The sequence below is a fragment of the Hypanus sabinus genome, chromosome 12, assembly GCF_030144855.1.
Source record: "Hypanus sabinus isolate sHypSab1 chromosome 12, sHypSab1.hap1, whole genome shotgun sequence".
NCBI classification, from domain to species: Eukaryota; Metazoa; Chordata; class Chondrichthyes; order Myliobatiformes; family Dasyatidae; genus Hypanus; species Hypanus sabinus.
The window spans coordinates 34,946,437-34,963,493 of record NC_082717.1 but is presented as its reverse complement, the minus strand read 5'-3'; the positions used below and the strand labels follow the sequence as shown (position 1 = coordinate 34,963,493).

Genomic DNA, 17,057 nt, shown 5'->3' with positions numbered 1-17,057 from the left:
AGGTTGTTTTTGAGGCGCCCACTTAGCAAGATTTACAGTCTCCTCCAATGTGTTGATTCATCACTACCTTTGATTCACCCAACAACTGCAAACTTAAATATGGCACTGAAGCTGCACTTAGCTTCACAGTCATAAGTATAAAGTGTGTAGGGAGAGGACTAAGCACTCAGCCTTCTGACGCACCTGTACTGATAGAGATCGTAGAGAAGTCAATCCAAACTGACAGGAGTCTGCAAGAGAGGAAATCGAGGATCCAGTTGTACAAGAAGATATTGAGGCCTAGGTCTTGTAGCTTATTGATTAGTTTCAGGGGGATGTTAGTATTAAATGCTAAGCTGAAGTCAATGAAGATCATCCTGATGTATGGATCAAAAGTTTCACGGATGAATGAAGAAACAATTAAAGGGCATCTGCTGAGGAGCTGTTCTTACAGAAGGAAAAGCGGTGTGAATCCAAATCACCTCTCAGACAGAAGAGGATATATTTCATTAACAACCTCTCAAAGCATGTCATCACAGTGGATGTAAGTGCCACTGGATGATAGCCAATGAGGCAGGTTAACATGTTTTCCTTAGGCACCAATATAATATGTCCACTTGAAACAGTTGGGTAGCTCAGACTGCCGCACCAAGAGATTAAAGATCTCAGTGAACACTCCAGACAATTGATCAGCACAGACCATTAGTACTTGGCCAGGTTTCCCATCTGGGTCAGATGCATTTTGTGGCTCCTGAAAGAGACACTCACATCGGCTTCGGAGAGTGAGATCACAGGGGCTCAGGGGCTCATAGCCTCAGGGGCTGTGGGAGTTCGTGAAGGTGCTTTCATGTTTTCATGGTCAAAGCAAGCATAAAAGGCAGTGAGATAATCGAGCAGCAAAACCTTGCATTAACCTATGTCGCTTGGTTTCATTTTGTAGGAGGTGACAGCATCCAAGCACCGCTCCAGCTGTTGATTCAAGTTTGGTCCGTAGCTGCCACTTCAAATGTGAGATAGCTGTCCAGAGATCATAGCTGGACCTCTTTTACGCTACTTGATTTCCAGACATGAACACCACTGTTCTGGCCCTCATCATTCACCCATTGCTTCTGGTTGGGGATGATCCTAAATTATTTTGTGGGAACACCCTCATCTATGCCTGTTTTTATAAATTCCATGACAACCATGGTGCATTTGTTCAGATCCTCTGATGAGTACAGTTCACCAACTCAAAGCAATCTCATTGCTGCTCCTCTGCCTCCTGCGACCGCTTCTTCATTGTCCTTACTTCTGGAACTTTGCTGTTTAGCCACTGCCTGGTAGCAGGAGGACAGCCGAGTGATTAGACTTAGTCGATGAAGCTTCAACCCCTATGTTTTAGTCAGGCTTGGAGTCTTCCCCTCCTCTCTCTCTTACAGCCATGACATCTCTTCATCTGCTTCAAGGTGCCATACCTGCAATCTTGAGAATAAAGTCCGCCTAATCCTTCAGAAGACCGTTCAATCATTAGTTCATTACGGCGGTTCAGGAGTACATTACTTAAAGGGAAATTACAGGCTGCCGCTGGAAGTGTATTTAGGTATTTATAAGCAAAGTATCATCGTTTTTCAACCAGTACCATCTTTATTATTCTCCTCTGAACTACTATGGGATCTTTTACTACATTAAAGGCATCAAACACCATAGGTTGATGTTCCTACTGAAGTAGCTGATAACCTTTTATCAAAATCTAAACATTTCAAATGCAAAAGAAAATTGAAATTTCTCTTGGTTAGGAAAAATAATAAAATCACATTACTTACTAAGGGACATCTCATTGGTATATTCTTGGCCAGAAGCCTGAACATAATTTAAGTATTGTTTCCCAATAATTCAACTATCACCTCTCTACAACAGGCTATCTCCAACAAGTTTAGTTAAAAAGGTTATAATTTTAATTCACAAATTAAAAATTTTATTCACAACTCAAGATATCTGATAACATTGGGGCATTATAAGTTTGAATATCATCTTAATCACCATTCCTTCAAATAGTACAATTAATTAAAAATTTCCAGCTATAAGACCACAAGACCTAAGAGCAGAATTAGGCCATTTAGCCCATCAAGTCTGCTCCGCCATTTCAACATAGCTAATCTAATTTTCCTCTCAGCCCCAGTCTCCTGTCTTCTCCCCATATCCCTCCATGCCCTGAGCAATCAAGAATCTATCAACCTCTGCCTTAAATATACATAAAAACTTGGCTTCCACAGCAGCCTATAACTAAAACTTCCACAGATTCACCACTCTCTGACTAAAGAAGCTCCTCCTCATCTCCATTGTAAAAGGATGCTACTCTATTCTGAGGTTGTATCCTCTGGTCTTACACTTTTCCCACCGTAGATCCTCTCCACATCCACTCTATCAAGGCCTTTCATCATTTGATAGGTTTCAATGAAGTCACCCCTCAATCTTCTAAATTCGAAAGGAAACAGGCCCCAGTGCCATCAAACACTCTTCATATGACAAGCCATTCAATCCTGGAATAATTTTCCTGAACTGGTTTCAGCACATCCATTCTAAGATAAGGGCCCAAAGCTGCTCACAATACTCCAAGTGAGGTCTCACTAATGCCTTATAAAGTCTCAATATTACATCCTTGCTTTTATACTCTAGTCCTCTTGAAATGAATGCTAACATTGCATTTGCCTTCATCACCACAGACTCAACCTGCAAAATAACCTTTAGGGAATTCTGCACAAGGACTCCCAAGTCCTTTTGCACCTTTTTTTTTGTATTTTCTCTCCATTTTGAAAATATTCAACACTTTTGTTTCTTTTCCCAAATTGCATGACCATACACTTCCTGACACTATTCCATCAGCCATTTTCCTCATTCTCCTAATCTATACAAGTTCTTCTGTAGCCTCTCCACTTCCTCAAAATGACCTCCCCCTCTACCCATCTTCATATCATCTGCAAACTTTGCAACAAAGCCATCGATTCCATCATCCAAATCATTGACATATAACATAAAAAGAATTGGTCCCACTAGTGACAGCAGCCAACCAGAAAAGACTCCTTTTATCCCCACTCTTTGCCTCCTGCCAATCAGCCACCACTTTATTCATGCTTGAATCTTTCCTGTATTACCATAGGCTCGTAGCTTGTTAAGAAGGCCAATGTGGCACCTTGTTGAAGGCCTTCTGAAAATCCAAGCACGCAACATCAACCGATTCTTTGTCTCTCCTGCTTGTTATTTCTTCAAAGAATTCCAACAGATTTGTCTGGCGGGATTTTGCCTTCAGGAAACTGTACTAATTAGGCCTATTTTATCACGTCCCTCTAGGTACCTTAAAATGTTAACATTCGACTGTAACATCTGCCTAACCACCGAGGTCACACTTACTGGCCTAGTGTCCTTTCTCCCTTCCTTTCTGCCTCTCTCCCTTTTTGAAGAGTGGAGTGACACTTGCAATTTTCCAGTTTTCCAGAAACATTCCAGAGCCTAATAATTCTTACAAATCATTACTATTGCCTCCACAATCTCTTCAGCCACCTCTTTCAGAACCCTGGGGTGTAGACTATCTGGTTCAGGTGTCTTATCTATCTTCAGACTTTTCAGCTTCCCAAGAACCTTCTCTCTCATCATGGTAACTTCCTACTTCATGATCCCTGACACCTGGGACTTCCATCATACTGCAGTGTCTTCAACAGTGAAGACTGGTGCTCCCCAGATATTTATTCACATCCAGTAGTACCCATTTCCCCATTTGCAAACAGTGATATTTTATGGAAGATGATGTCAATAGCTACAATAGAACAGCAACCACAGCTCCTGACATACGGCCTATATCATCAAGCGATAATCATACTTCATGTTTCCTGTAAAGATGGCCACCTGGTCTATGAATTGATAAGTTACTTACCTTCACAATAAAGTGAATATTTGGAAAGGGAATCACAATGAGATTCAATTAACTCAGACAGAAAAAAATCTTAGTTTAATGACAAAAAAATTTAAATAGATGACATGCATCATTTAAATTCAACAGCTTGTTTCAGAATTTCTTCTAGCATTTGAATACAAATCTGGTTAAAGCCTTCAGAGTTGTTTGCAAAAGAAACTCCCTTGACTTCCATTTTCAGAAACTATTTACCCAGCTCCTGATCTTTTCCTCTCCTAGAGATGACGCTCATGTCAAATAAATGTTCTTTTGAAAAGTGAAAGCACCATGTAAAATGTGGTCAAGTTCAGAAACAATCAGCAGATATTGAAAGAAAATGTGTAAGAGTAAAACAGATTTTTTTAAAATCAGAATCTTTTTGCTATCATATTAAGTCCAGTATATGATGGCTCCAGGCGATACTGGAATTCAATTGGTCAATTTGTAAAATATTAAGATGTGACCAGATGGTGTAGTTATGAAAAAGTATTGAATTTGAGAGTCTGTGGTAAATGTTCAATGTATGAATATTAAGAATATCAGAAATAAACAAAACACATGGAGGGCTCTGATGGAGCAAGAATCCATCAAAGTCGAGTTAACAGTGGGACCCGGCTCAATAAACAGTAAGTCACATCATTTAATGAAATAATTTCATTGGAGTCAAAAATCCCACGTCTAGTTGTGCATTTTACATAGATATTAAACAAACAGATCTATTAATCAATATCTAAACATACAAAATATTGTCCAAAAAAACTTTGGATTACCTTGCAGATGCTCTTTTCAAAGGGCTTTTTGATTCCAGATCCCAGTAAATGTCAACCAGTATTTTAATACAGGTGTCCGCATGTGAACTCTGAAGAGAGACTCCATCCAACTTTAGTAATAACGAACCAATCTGAGATTTTTTAAAAAAAGTTTTAAATGCAAACATCATAGATTTTACAAAATTATAAAACTAAATTTCAACAACATTGAAAACAATCACTGGTGAGGACAAGGAAATAAAACATGGTTCCATCACAATTAACTTAGTTTCAATTACAAAAGCCATCAAACTAATTCATATCTTAACAAAAAGAAGTTGAAGACTGACATTTATCTTGTAAACCCCAAATAAATAAGTTGCTGAAGTGAACTCATTCAGAACAAACAGCATATGTGAATAGACAAATAGGTCAATGGTCTTACATTCAAATTACAGAAGTGAGAATTTAGTTCTTCCCAGTTTGATTAAGATTATCGACTGTAAATGTCAACCATTTCTCTTCCCTCAAATGCTGCCTTACCAGCAGATTATTTTCAGAGTAGCACACACAAAATGCTGGAGGAAAATGCTGTACTTTTGTCCACAGATGCTGCCTAGCCTGCTGAGTTCCTCCAGCATTTTGTGTGTGTTGCTCGGATTTACAACATCTGCAGAATTTCTCGTTTGCAGATTATTTTCAGTACGTTTTTTAATTTCAGGATTTCCAACATGTTGGGTTTTTTTTTGCTTTTCAATTATCCCTTCTTTGTTATACTTGTGCTAATACAACATCATGGTAAAAGTAGCTTGTTATGTTTATCAGTGAGAATAGGGGAAGTAATAAAAGCTAAAATTAAATGACTGCATATTTTAAAACATCACAAAAATGGAAAATGATTAATTACCATATACAGTGGATTCTGATTAATTGGTACACATCAGGACTAGTACATTTTGGTCCAATTAAGCAGCCACCCAAATTAGCCAAAGTTTCATGGAAATAGGTAAAAAGGTATAAAAAGTCAAAATACTATTTAACTGAGCAACAAATTATGTATTTAAATGAAATACAGAGCAAATTAGAACACTATCAGTACTACTACAGCATTATAAAGTTAGTTCAATTGAGGAACTCATCCAGTGTAAGCTGTTTTCTTTTGATTGACTGTAAACGAACAAAATCAGTGCAGACTCTTAGCGCAGATAATGGACTGCCTTCATACAATGCTTTCGACAAATGCATCTTCCAATACAATTGCTAATATCTTCAAATTCTTCATAGTTCTTAACTTGTTGAAGTAGTGAAATCATTTCATTTTCACTCCCAAAGAAGAGAAAATCTGCAGATGATGGAAATCCAAGCAACACACACAAAATGCTGGAGGAACTCAGCAGGCCAGGCAGCATCTCCGGAAAAAAAATACAGTCAACAGTTCGGGATGATACCCTTCCGCAGGACTGGATAAAAAATGATGAGGAGTAGGTTTAAAAGGTGGGGTAGGAGGAGAGAGAAACACAAGGTGATAGGTGAAACCGGGAGGGGAAGGAATGAAGAGCTGGGAAGTTGATTGATGAAAGAGATATAGGGCTGGAGAAGGGGGAGTCTGATATGAGAGACTCATATCAAGTCCATGGAAGAAAGAAAGGGGGAGGGAGGAGTACCAGAGGGAGGTGAAGGGCAGGCAAGGAGATAAGATGGGAGTGGGAAAAGAGGATGGGAAATGGTGAAGGAGTTGCGGGGGTGCCATTACGGGAAGTTTGAGAAACCTATGTTCATGCCATCAGGTTGGAGGCTACCCGGTCAGAATTTAAGGTGTTGTTCCTCCAACCTGAGTGTGGACTCATTGTGGCAGTAGAGGAGGCCATGGATAGTCATATCGGAATAGGAATGGGAAGTGGAATTAAAATGGGTAGCCACCAGGAGATTCCGCCAGAAGAAGCAGGATCTCCTAAATGAGCAGCTGTCCCAATTAACCAGAATCCACTGTATCAGATCAATGTACATACTTACAATGGGATTTATGGAAATGGTAGTCGACCTTAGGAATTTTTGATTACATTTTGAATCAAAAGATCAACACTCGAGAAAAGATGCACAACTACCATAATTAAATGAATTGCTAACTTCTAATACAGTTCAGGTAAAAACTAAACACACACACACACACACACACACACACACACACACACACACACACACACACTCTCTCTCTCTCAAAAAAAACATGCAGACTCTTGAAAGTTATTTTACAATTATCACTCACTTACCTTTCCTAAAAAAAAACCCAATAAGTATTTGATTTTTTGTTTTGAGTTAAAACATGCACTGGGTGATTCATTTATATGGTCATTACTTATCAATGGGTAAGTAGCCCCACTGCCTTGTGGGCAGCCTCGGGAGAGACGAAGGCTACAGGAGTAAACCCAGACAGTAAATCCAGAGTGGAGCCCCTAAGGCAGCTGGACGTCATTGATCATCCTTCTGGCAGTTCCTGCAGCCAAGCTGGTGCCAAACAGAAGCTTTCCTTTGAACTGCACTGGTGAGGCCGAGAGGGGGATCTTGACGACTGGGCGTCTCAGGGTCTCCATATCTTCCATCCAGACTTCTGATGACTATCATCATCGCCCATTGTCCTTCGAGACGCATAGATGCCAACCAACCAGCTGATCAATTATGCAAACAGCATACTTGTTTTTACATTTGAAGGCTTCTAATGCAAAAGCAGTTGTTTCAAAATACAACCACAAAAAAGGTTAAAAAAGTTACAATTTTATCAGTTAAAAAAAACAAACTGTCTAGGAACACAAATGAAGCAAACAATAAGACTGTACCTTCTTCAATAAGTGCAGCTGTTGGATTCCATCCACAAGTTCCACACACTCCAGCAAAAGTTTTGCAAGATCGTTCTCCGCATCAGATGCTATAACTGGCCGAAGATAGTGAAATATAATTGAGGAAAAGGAATTTAATGAATTCTTCTAAGACTATAAGATATAGAATCAGAATTAGGACATCTGGCCCATTAAGATGATCACATTTTGATCATGATCGATTTACTATTCCCTCTCAACCTCAATCTTACGACTCTTCCCCATAACTTTTCATGCTCTTACTAATCGAGAACCTATCAACCTCCACTTTAATATACACAATGACTTTGCCTCCACAGCTGACTTTGGGAATGAATTCCAGAGATTCACCACCCTCTGGCTAAAGAAATTCCTCCTCATCTCTGTTCTAAAGCAACATGCTTGCATTCTGAGGCTGTGCCTTCTAGTCCTGACACTCCAACAACTGGAAGAATTCTCTCCACATCCACCCTCTTAAGGCCTTGCAATATCCAGTAAGTTTTAATGAGATCACACCCTTCCCATCCTTCTAAACCCGAGTGAGTGCAGGCCCACAGCCATCAAACACTCTTCAAACATTAGCCCTATATTCTCTGGGACCCATCATAAACTTCTTCTGGACCCTCTCCAGTATCAATCTGTCCTAGATATGCGGACCAAAACTGCCCACAATACACCAATTGTGGTCTATCCAATGTGGTATAAAGACTCAGCATTACATCCCTGCTTTTATATTCTCGTCCTCTTGAAATATTAATTGAACAGTAAATGAAAGGCACATAATTCTATATGTTTTATTGCTAATATGTAACGAAGTCAATAGGAAAGTTTGCAGAGTAGAAACACTAAGATAGGTTCAAAGCTATGCCATCAAATGTCAAGTTAGATCATCTCTTGTTAGAGCTGGTCAACGTCTGACCCTTGTGTTGTAAATGGTACCTGCATCCTGATTTCTTGGGCAACAAAAAGCTGTTTGAATTCAAAAGGTCAGACGGCATCTGGGGAGGGAAATGGACAGCTGACATTTCGGGTTTAGAAGCTTCATCTAGACCGAGAGATGTCTTCCAGAATTTTGTTCGTTGCCCAACATCTACAATGTTTTGTATCTCCTGGTTACTTAGTCAAAATCATCATCAAAAACAGCTAGTCCTTTATCCAATCAGTGTTCTCGCAAAATGCATGCCAAAAATGGCATTTCAATATAAATACAAACGTTTGTGTTTATGAACCAAACACATTCTAAATCTAATTAATGTATTTCATTTTAAAATATGCAGATAACTCAGAAAGCTGTACAAATCGTTCTTATCGAATTTAACTTGGGACAGAATTGTAATACACGTGTTTACTTACATCTCAAACTTGCAAGTTTGTGATCATCCAGGATAATCCGACCAACGTCGATGTGTTTCTTCTTCTTGACAACCATCCGTGCCCAGATCGTTTTGAATTGTTGGTGGAAAAACAGTAGAACTTGTTTGTGAGAGTTTTTGAAACAGAACTGGATTTCACGCCAGTTGTCTATCACCTGTTCTAGGCGATAAATTCAATAACAGCAGAAATGTTGTGGGATACAGAAATATATCAGTGCATACGGGTGCCTATATAATGATTAAGAACCCAATTCAGTATCACCAATGTTGTTTCCAGCAGTAATTTTATTACAAACTCCTTTCACCGGTTCACAGTACAAACCACGCTGCCATCTTTGCAACACTTCTCTCGCAACGTCAATTCCGCCTTCGCGTCGGACGAATCCTCCGCAAACTCCACCTCGACACGGCACCGCCCCTGCGTCCTTCGGCCATTGGTTAATGTGGGGGCGCAAGCGCCTGTCGCCGGACAATTGGCTGAGGCCGACGTCAATCCTGGAAGGTTGCCCCGGAGAGTCCCCGGCCAGATGGATACTGAGGATTCCGAGCGCGCTGACAGCCGGCTGTGGGAAAGTTAGCGGCGCAGAGATGGAGGGGGCAGCGGATCATTCCGCATCAACTGCTGGCTTGGGATTTTCCCCCTTTCCCACTGTATCACGGTTTTAACGGATGGAATGGAGCGTTTGATCAGGTAGGTTTTCTTTGCTAGTAGATGTCAGAAGCGGAGATGCTGAATGAGCGGCTCAGCGAGCCCACCGGGGTATTTTTTGCGAGTGATGTCATTCAGTGGTAGTGTGGAAAAGATGCGTTTGAGGCAGAATTTGGGAGTTCCCACTAACCTAGTGGGCACGGTTGCATTGTTTTAAAAGGTTGATTTAAGTAACTGTATATTCCCAACAAGTAAAATATTTAGAGGAAAGTCTAAAGTCTGTCTTATGGCAAAAGTAGAGATTTTATAAGTGGCTTGGGTCAACGAATACTTTTCATTTCAGTAGTACACTATCTTTGCGAAGTTTGTTTATAAAAATATTTGTAAATTAAAATAGGTTGTTTCTTTGTGGAAGAAATTACATTTACTGTTAACCAAAGTTATTTCAATGTGTGTATGAATGTACGTCAATTACGTTTTCGTTTTCAGATGAAGTACCGATTAGTTGAAGTAGAAAGGATCTGTTCTTTTTAATTGGATTGTGGATTTATTTTCTTCCTTGGTAAGATAGAGTTGTTGGAAAGGAAATTGTGTGGACGTTTGAACATAACTCGGGCAAAATAATATAAATGATCATTTTAAAACAGCCAAAACAAATGTTTCTAATACTTTCAAACAAGTAGTCTTTTGCGAATTTTATACGTTTAAAAGATGCAAGTATACTGTATTCTAACCAGAGCGAACCAGTAATTTATTGCTTAAAAATTATTCGTCTTTGGTATTATTATGGTCAAATAGACGTGAATAAAATGAAAGCATTAATCAACGTCCTGGAAATCTATACTCTTCTATAAATTGACAAATGTATATTAAATAAGTTTTAAAAATGAGTTTTTTTTGTCTATAAGTCGGTCTATTCACGGAGAACACAACTTTATAATCACATTAAAGAAAGTATTTCATTCCTGAGCAGACCATGCTTTAGGGATCTTAAAGAGACAATTTAACATATTACCAACAATAACAGCAATAACCTGTTCGCTGTAGCATATGTAGTCCTGGTCTTAGGACACGTGTATGCCTGCTGGAGTTAAATTACTCAGAATCAGTTTGCAGTGTTTCAACCCTTGTAGTTTAATTATATGACTAGTAGTAATTCCGAGCTTCTGATATTTATCCCAGTCAATCCTCTATTAACGATTTTGTATAATTTTACTAAAATAAGTATCTTGCTAAGAGTAATTTTTGTTCTAGGTATTTGCTATATTCCCTGACTACAATTTATTCCTCACTCAGTACAACGGCATTGGACTTAAACCATAATCAAGCTGTTTGATCGTGGATGGTTCCTGTGTGCAAATCATGCTTCCCATGTTGCAGCAGTCTTTCTGCAGCCAAAATGTGTACTCCCCTGGCTGCAAGGCACGTTGGGATGTCTTAAAACAACTGGGAAAGAGACCGCAGAAAAATAATATTGCTGAATCGGAACTTTATACAGATTTCACTACTCTCAGTTCCTTTATCTCTTTTGCACTGGATTGCCACCATTTGAAAAGGTTATTTTAGATATAAATATATTATTCAAAAAATTAAATCTAAACCATTCATTCTTTCACCCTAAGGGAAGGAAAGCAGAAATCTCTATCCAGTTAGCCTTAAATGTGACAGTTTACTAAATTCAAAACAGCCTTTGAAATGGTCCAGGGTAACACACCATTGTATCTCTCTAGGACAAAACAGCAAAAACAGATACAAATGAAATTTAGATTCTTGAAAAAGATGTTTGATAATCACATACACTTGAATTTTTATTTGATTATTCATAAATGTGGTGTGCTTATTTTTGAAATGAATAATAGGATTCATCCTTCATGTTCATAATATATTTTTAAAGATTAATATATAATCTTCATTAACATATTTTTGTACAGAATAAAATGCTACTTGTTTTCTGGATAATGATATGGCTCTTTGCCATATGGTAGGCTTTGGTCTAGGATTACCTGAAGCCAAAATCTTGTTCAATATTTTACTTTAATAGACTTACCCGTATTCAAAAAGCAATTAAAACCGGCAGGCTGGGCAATATCTCTGGAAAGTCAAGCTTTCTAATACCCCAGTACAATTGCCTTCAGATTGCTCGAGCTCACTTTTAAAAATTGCCAAATATCATTGGTCTAAAAATACACCAAGTATAATCTGCATGCAGAGTTCATATATTGTAAAGTCTCTTTTCATATATCTTTTCATAAATGATGCTTTTTGTTTGGGAAGCGTGCTTATAGGGATAGGTTAAATTTAATTGATCATGCATACAAAATTGATAGTCTCTACTCTATAAAGGTGAGCATCATCATTATGTGCCGTGTCACATGACATAGGTGATCGTGGTCTCATGACCATGGTTGTTCTTGACAGTTTTTTCTAAAGTACTTTGCCATTGCCGCCTTCTGGGCGGTGTCCTTACAAGACACGTGACCCCAGCCATTGTCAATACTCTTCAGAGATGGTCTGCCTGGCATCACTGGTCACATAGCCTGGATTTGTGATATGCACTAGTTGATCATCCGACCATCCAGCTGCCCCTCCCCTGGCTTCACGTGACCCTGATTGGGGGGATGGTGGCAAGCAGGTGCTACACCTCGCCCAAGAGCTTTAAGATGGCGCAAGTGAACTTCAGCGACTTCTGGCTGGTAGCTAACAAAACAAGGAAAACAACTAAGTACTTCGTTACTCCCACTTTTTGTGGCAAACAATTGTCACAGGCCAATAGTCTGTAACTTCCCTTTGGACTTTGAGGAAATTTGTTGTAGCAGAACTGAGGCAAGGCACGGTGGCCGCCCGGTCACCAAGAGCAAGGAATTCCTGAGGTTCCGTCAATTTAAGCACTGTGCTGAAGGCTGAATGGAGGCAGTGAGATCCGGCACCAGAGCATACTGAAGCGACTGAACTCGATGTTTGGACAGAGACTTAAGCACAGGGCCAAATTGGAAAGGCCCAGTCAAGACAGTGGAGTCCTGGACCCAGAGCGCGTCAAGGCAATTGAACCCTGTGTTTGGACATCAATTTAGGTGCTGGGCCAGAATGAAAGCTGCAGGGTGTCGGGAACTGAGTTGAGGGATGGGGCGTTTCAGTTCACTGCTCTGCAACTTGGCTCTGTGCTGAACTATGGGAGTCTCTTTGCGGACTTCAGTTCAGAACACTATTTGTTTGCAGTTATTGTTTGCATGACGTGTTTTTTGTCCCTCTGCGCATTTGGTGCTAGACAGTCTTTTTTATGTTTGGCCTCTTTGGGGTTTCTTTGTTTTAATGGCTGCCTGTTAGGAGACAAATCTCAAAGTTGTATAATCTATAAATACTTTGATAATAGATGTACTTTGTACTTTAAACTCTGAACCTGCCAGCTAGTGGAGGGAAGGAATGCCTTACACCTCCTTTGGTAGAGACATATCTCCACCCTGCCACCCAATAAAGATTATACCTTTTAATAATACTTGTACTTAAATAAAACTACCAAGCATTTCCATTTCGGTGGTGCTTTATTACATCCCCCATATACCTGCAAATCCTTAATGTATGATGAATTACTATAAAGTATGATTATCGTTCTAACGGACGCAAATAAAATGCGTGACCACAGGGTCTAATTTTGCCCATTATAATCTAGTGCATTGCAAATAGTTGACATCATCACCTGCAGGAGTGACACTGAACTTGCATCAAACACAAAATGATATATCACTCTAAACTCAGGGTTCCCAATTTTTTATGCCAGGGGACCAATACCATTAAGCAAGCGGCCCATGGTCCACATGTTGGGAACCCCAGCTCTTGACAGTGTCAGTTATTTTCAGTGACACTGAAGAACTCAAGAAGTGTCATATTTTCCTTTCCCTGGGCAAGGTACACCTTTTGTCATGTAGCAGTAATTAAGAAATCAGTAATATCCTATTCAATTTCTAGGTAAAAGAGTATTAATCTTGTGGCAGAATTTTGTCCTTAAAATTGGTGTTTTCTTTACCCATAAAACTTATTAAGCCTGTGCAATCCATTTTCTTAGACATAATCGGTTCTTTCCATATTGTGTTTCTAAACCAACAAACTTGTGGATGTTCAATGCAAGTCTTCTCAAAAAATTTACCAATCAATTTATGTACTGTACCTGTGCTATTCGTAAAGCTTGAGCTTCAATCTTAGGCTGAGCTGCATTGTCATCAATAGACCATACTGCCATTGAGTTTTGGAGTTATTCATTTATCTCTGCAATTTCACAATTGTTTTTAGAATATTGGACATCAGCACATCCAGCCTCAAACGAGAATAAAATTGACCATGGCCGAGTGTTCCGAAATGGCTGGGAATATAGATTGGAAAGAGCGGTGCATGAATCTTGAGTCACAGATGCTGAAGTTTCGCGTGCAGGCCAGTAAAATCCGAGAGCTGCTTGCAGAGAAGGCAAGTAAATATGATCAATTAGAATGGGAGTTTTCAATGAGGTGTGGGTGGGAAAGGAAAATATATGGCCTGAACTAGATTACCAGTTATGTTTGCAAACAGTCTTGCTATCTCAAGTCTATATACAGTATTTTATAAGATCATGAGGCTATAAGATGAAGAAGCAGAATTAGGCCATTTGGCACTTCGAGTCTGCTCCACCATTTCATCACAACTGATCCAAGTTCCCTCTCAGCCCCAGTCTCTTGCCTTCTTCCTGTATCCCTCGATGCCCTGGCCAATCTAGAATCTATCAACCTCTGCCTTAAATATACATAAAGGCTTGGCCTCCACAGTTACCTGTGGCAAATAATTCCACAGGTTCACCACTCTGGCAAAAGGAATTCTTTCTCATCTCCAATCTAAAAGAACAAGCCTCTATTCTGAGGCTGTATACTCTAGTCTTAGACTCCGCCACCATAGGAAACATCCTCTCCATTTCCACTCTATGAAGGCCTTTCAACATTCATAGGTTTCTTGGAGGTCACCCCTCATTCTTCTGAATGACAGTCAATACAGGCCCAGAGCCATCAAACGCTCTTCATATGACAAAGAATCATATTTGTGAACCTCCTTCGAATCCTATCCAGTGTCAGCACCTCTTTTGTTAAATACTGGGCCCAAACCTGCTCACAATACACCAAGTGAAGCCTCACCAGTGCTTTATAAAGCCTCAACATTACATCCTTTTATAACGTTGTCCTGTTGAAAGGAATGCTAACATTGCATTTGCCTTCCTCACCACAAACTCAACCTGCAAAATAACCTTTAGGGAATCCTGCACAAGGACACCCACGTCCCTTTACACCTCAGATTTTTGAATTAGCTCTCCATTTAGCAAATAGTCTTCATTTTTATTTCTTCTACCAATGTGCATAACCATACACTTTCCAACACTGTATTCCCTCTGCCACTTTTTTGCTCATTCTCCTAATCCTTAAGTAGCGCAAATTCTTCTGTAGCCTTTCTTCTTCTTTTAAACTACTTGCCCCTCCACCTATCTTTGTATCGTCCCCAGACTTTGCAACAAAGCCATCAATCCCATCATCCAAATCATTGAGATATAACGGAAAGTGAAGCAGTCCCAACACAGATACCTGTGGGACACCACTCGTCACCAACAACCAGTCAGAAAGGGCTCCCTTTATTCCCATCTTTGCCTCTTGCCAATCAGCCACTGCTTTATCCATGCTAGTATCTTTCCTGTAATCTTTCCTCTTAAATTGTTAAGCAGCCTCATGTGTGACAAATCATCAGTAGCCTTCTGAAAATCCAAGTACACAACATCCACCAATTCCCCTTTGTCTATCTTGCCTGTTATTTCTTCAAAGAATTCCAACAGTTACTAAGCAAGATTTTCCCTTGTGAAAGCCATGCTGACTACAACCTATTTTATCATGTACCTCCAAGTACCGTGAAACCCATCCTTAACAAATGACTCCAACCACTCTTAGACTAACTGGCTTATAATTTACATTCTTTTGCCTCTCTCCATGACACTTGCATTCTCCTGTCCTGAGGAACCATGCCAGAATCCACTGATTCTTAAAAGATCACTACTAATACCTCAACAATCTCTTCAGCCACCTCTTTCAGGACCTTGGGGTGTGCACCATTTGGTTCAAGTGACTTATCTATCTTCAGACCATTCAATTTCCCAACAACCTTATCCATAGTAATGGTAACTTCACACACTTCTGATCCCTAACACTCTCGAATTTCCAGCGTACTGCCAGTGTCTTCCACAGTGAAGACTGAAACAAAATACTTGTTCAGTTCATCTGTCATTTCCTTGTCCCCCATTACTACCTTTCCAGCATCATTTTCCAGTGGTCCGATAGCCACTCTTGCCCCTCTTATACATTTCATGTGTCTGGAGGGACTTCTGGTATCCTCTTTAATGTTATTGGCTAGCTTACTTTCATAGTCCTTGTTTACCACCTTAATGACTTTTTTAGTTGCCTCCATTTGGTTTTTAAAAGCCTCCCAATCCTCTAACTTCCCACTAATTTTTGTTCTGCTATATTCCCCCCTTTGGCTTTTATGTTGGCTTTGACTTCTCTTGTCAGCCACGGTTATCTCGTCTTTAGAATACTTTTCCTCTTTGGGATTTATATATCCTGTGCCTTCCAAATTGCTTCCAGAAATTCCAGCCATTGCTGTTCTGTCATCATCCCTGCCAGTGTTCTTTTTCCGATCAATTCCGGCCTGCTCCTTTCTCATGCCTCTGTAATTCACTTTACTCCACTTTAATACTGATGCATCTGACTTTGGCTTCTCCTTCTTAAACTTCAGGGTGAATTTGATCATATTATAATCAGTTTTCACTAAGGGTTCTTTTACCTTAAGCTCTCTGATCAATTCCAGTACATTGCACAACCCTCTGTCCAGAATAGCTGATCCCCTGGGGTCTCAACCACGAGCTGTTCTGAAATGCTATCTCAATCAACATTCTAGAAATTCCCCCTCTTGGGATCCAGCACCAACCTGATTTTCCCAATCTACCTACATACTGAAATCCCCATAACCCTTCTAACATTGCCCTTTTGGCTTGCATTTTCTATATCCCACTATAATTTGTAGACCACATCCTTACTGCTGTTCGGGGGTATGTATATAACTCCCATCAGGGTCGTTTTACTCCAGCAGTTCCTTAGCTGTATCCACATTGGTACAATGCCATCCATCCCTATGTTACCTCTTTCTAATGATCTGATTCAACTTTTTATCAGCAGAGCCTCACCTCCCCCTTTATTTTCATCCAAAATGCAGAACGTGACTTCTATTTTCTTGTGATGAGTGATGAATAAAGCTGATCTAATTCACAGCTATTTCATTCCACCCAGGAACTTCAATAAAATATAGTGTGAAATTAAAAATAATGTTGTGTAGCTCAGTCTGTTAACCCACAAATCATGACAGGACAAGAAAACGATCCTCGGATCTGATGCGACAAAAGATGAGAGATAAAAGGCTGCAGCTGCTTGAATCCTGAGTAGCAAGCAGTCACTCAGCAGCTATGTGAGGAGAAGGAAT

The 17,057-nt window shown here is 39.8% G+C and overlaps 2 protein-coding genes across 3 annotated transcripts in view; one reads left to right on the top strand and one right to left on the bottom strand.

Annotated features, from left to right (window-relative positions):
* Positions 1 to 9,213, bottom strand: part of LOC132402765 (thyroid adenoma-associated protein homolog) — a 440,832-nt gene extending 431,619 nt beyond the window's left edge. For both annotated transcript variants that reach the window (XM_059985752.1, XM_059985753.1), the window contains exons 1-3: positions 8,859 to 9,213; positions 7,488 to 7,582; positions 4,675 to 4,805 (exon numbers count right to left, since the gene is read on the bottom strand). In XM_059985752.1, coding sequence (XP_059841735.1) covers positions 4,675 to 4,805; positions 7,488 to 7,582; positions 8,859 to 8,934 — 302 coding nt within the window. In that variant the 5' untranslated portion in view covers positions 8,935 to 9,213. The remainder of the gene's footprint in view (positions 1 to 4,674; positions 4,806 to 7,487; positions 7,583 to 8,858) is intronic.
* Positions 9,214 to 9,404: 191 nt separating this feature from the next.
* LOC132402764 (pleckstrin homology domain-containing family H member 2-like) overlaps positions 9,405 to 17,057 on the top strand; it is a 141,735-nt gene continuing 134,082 nt past the window's right edge. Inside the window, exons 1-2 of the mRNA XM_059985751.1 lie at positions 9,405 to 9,569; positions 13,812 to 13,982. Coding sequence (XP_059841734.1) covers positions 13,860 to 13,982 — 123 coding nt within the window. The 5' untranslated portion in view covers positions 9,405 to 9,569; positions 13,812 to 13,859. The remainder of the gene's footprint in view (positions 9,570 to 13,811; positions 13,983 to 17,057) is intronic.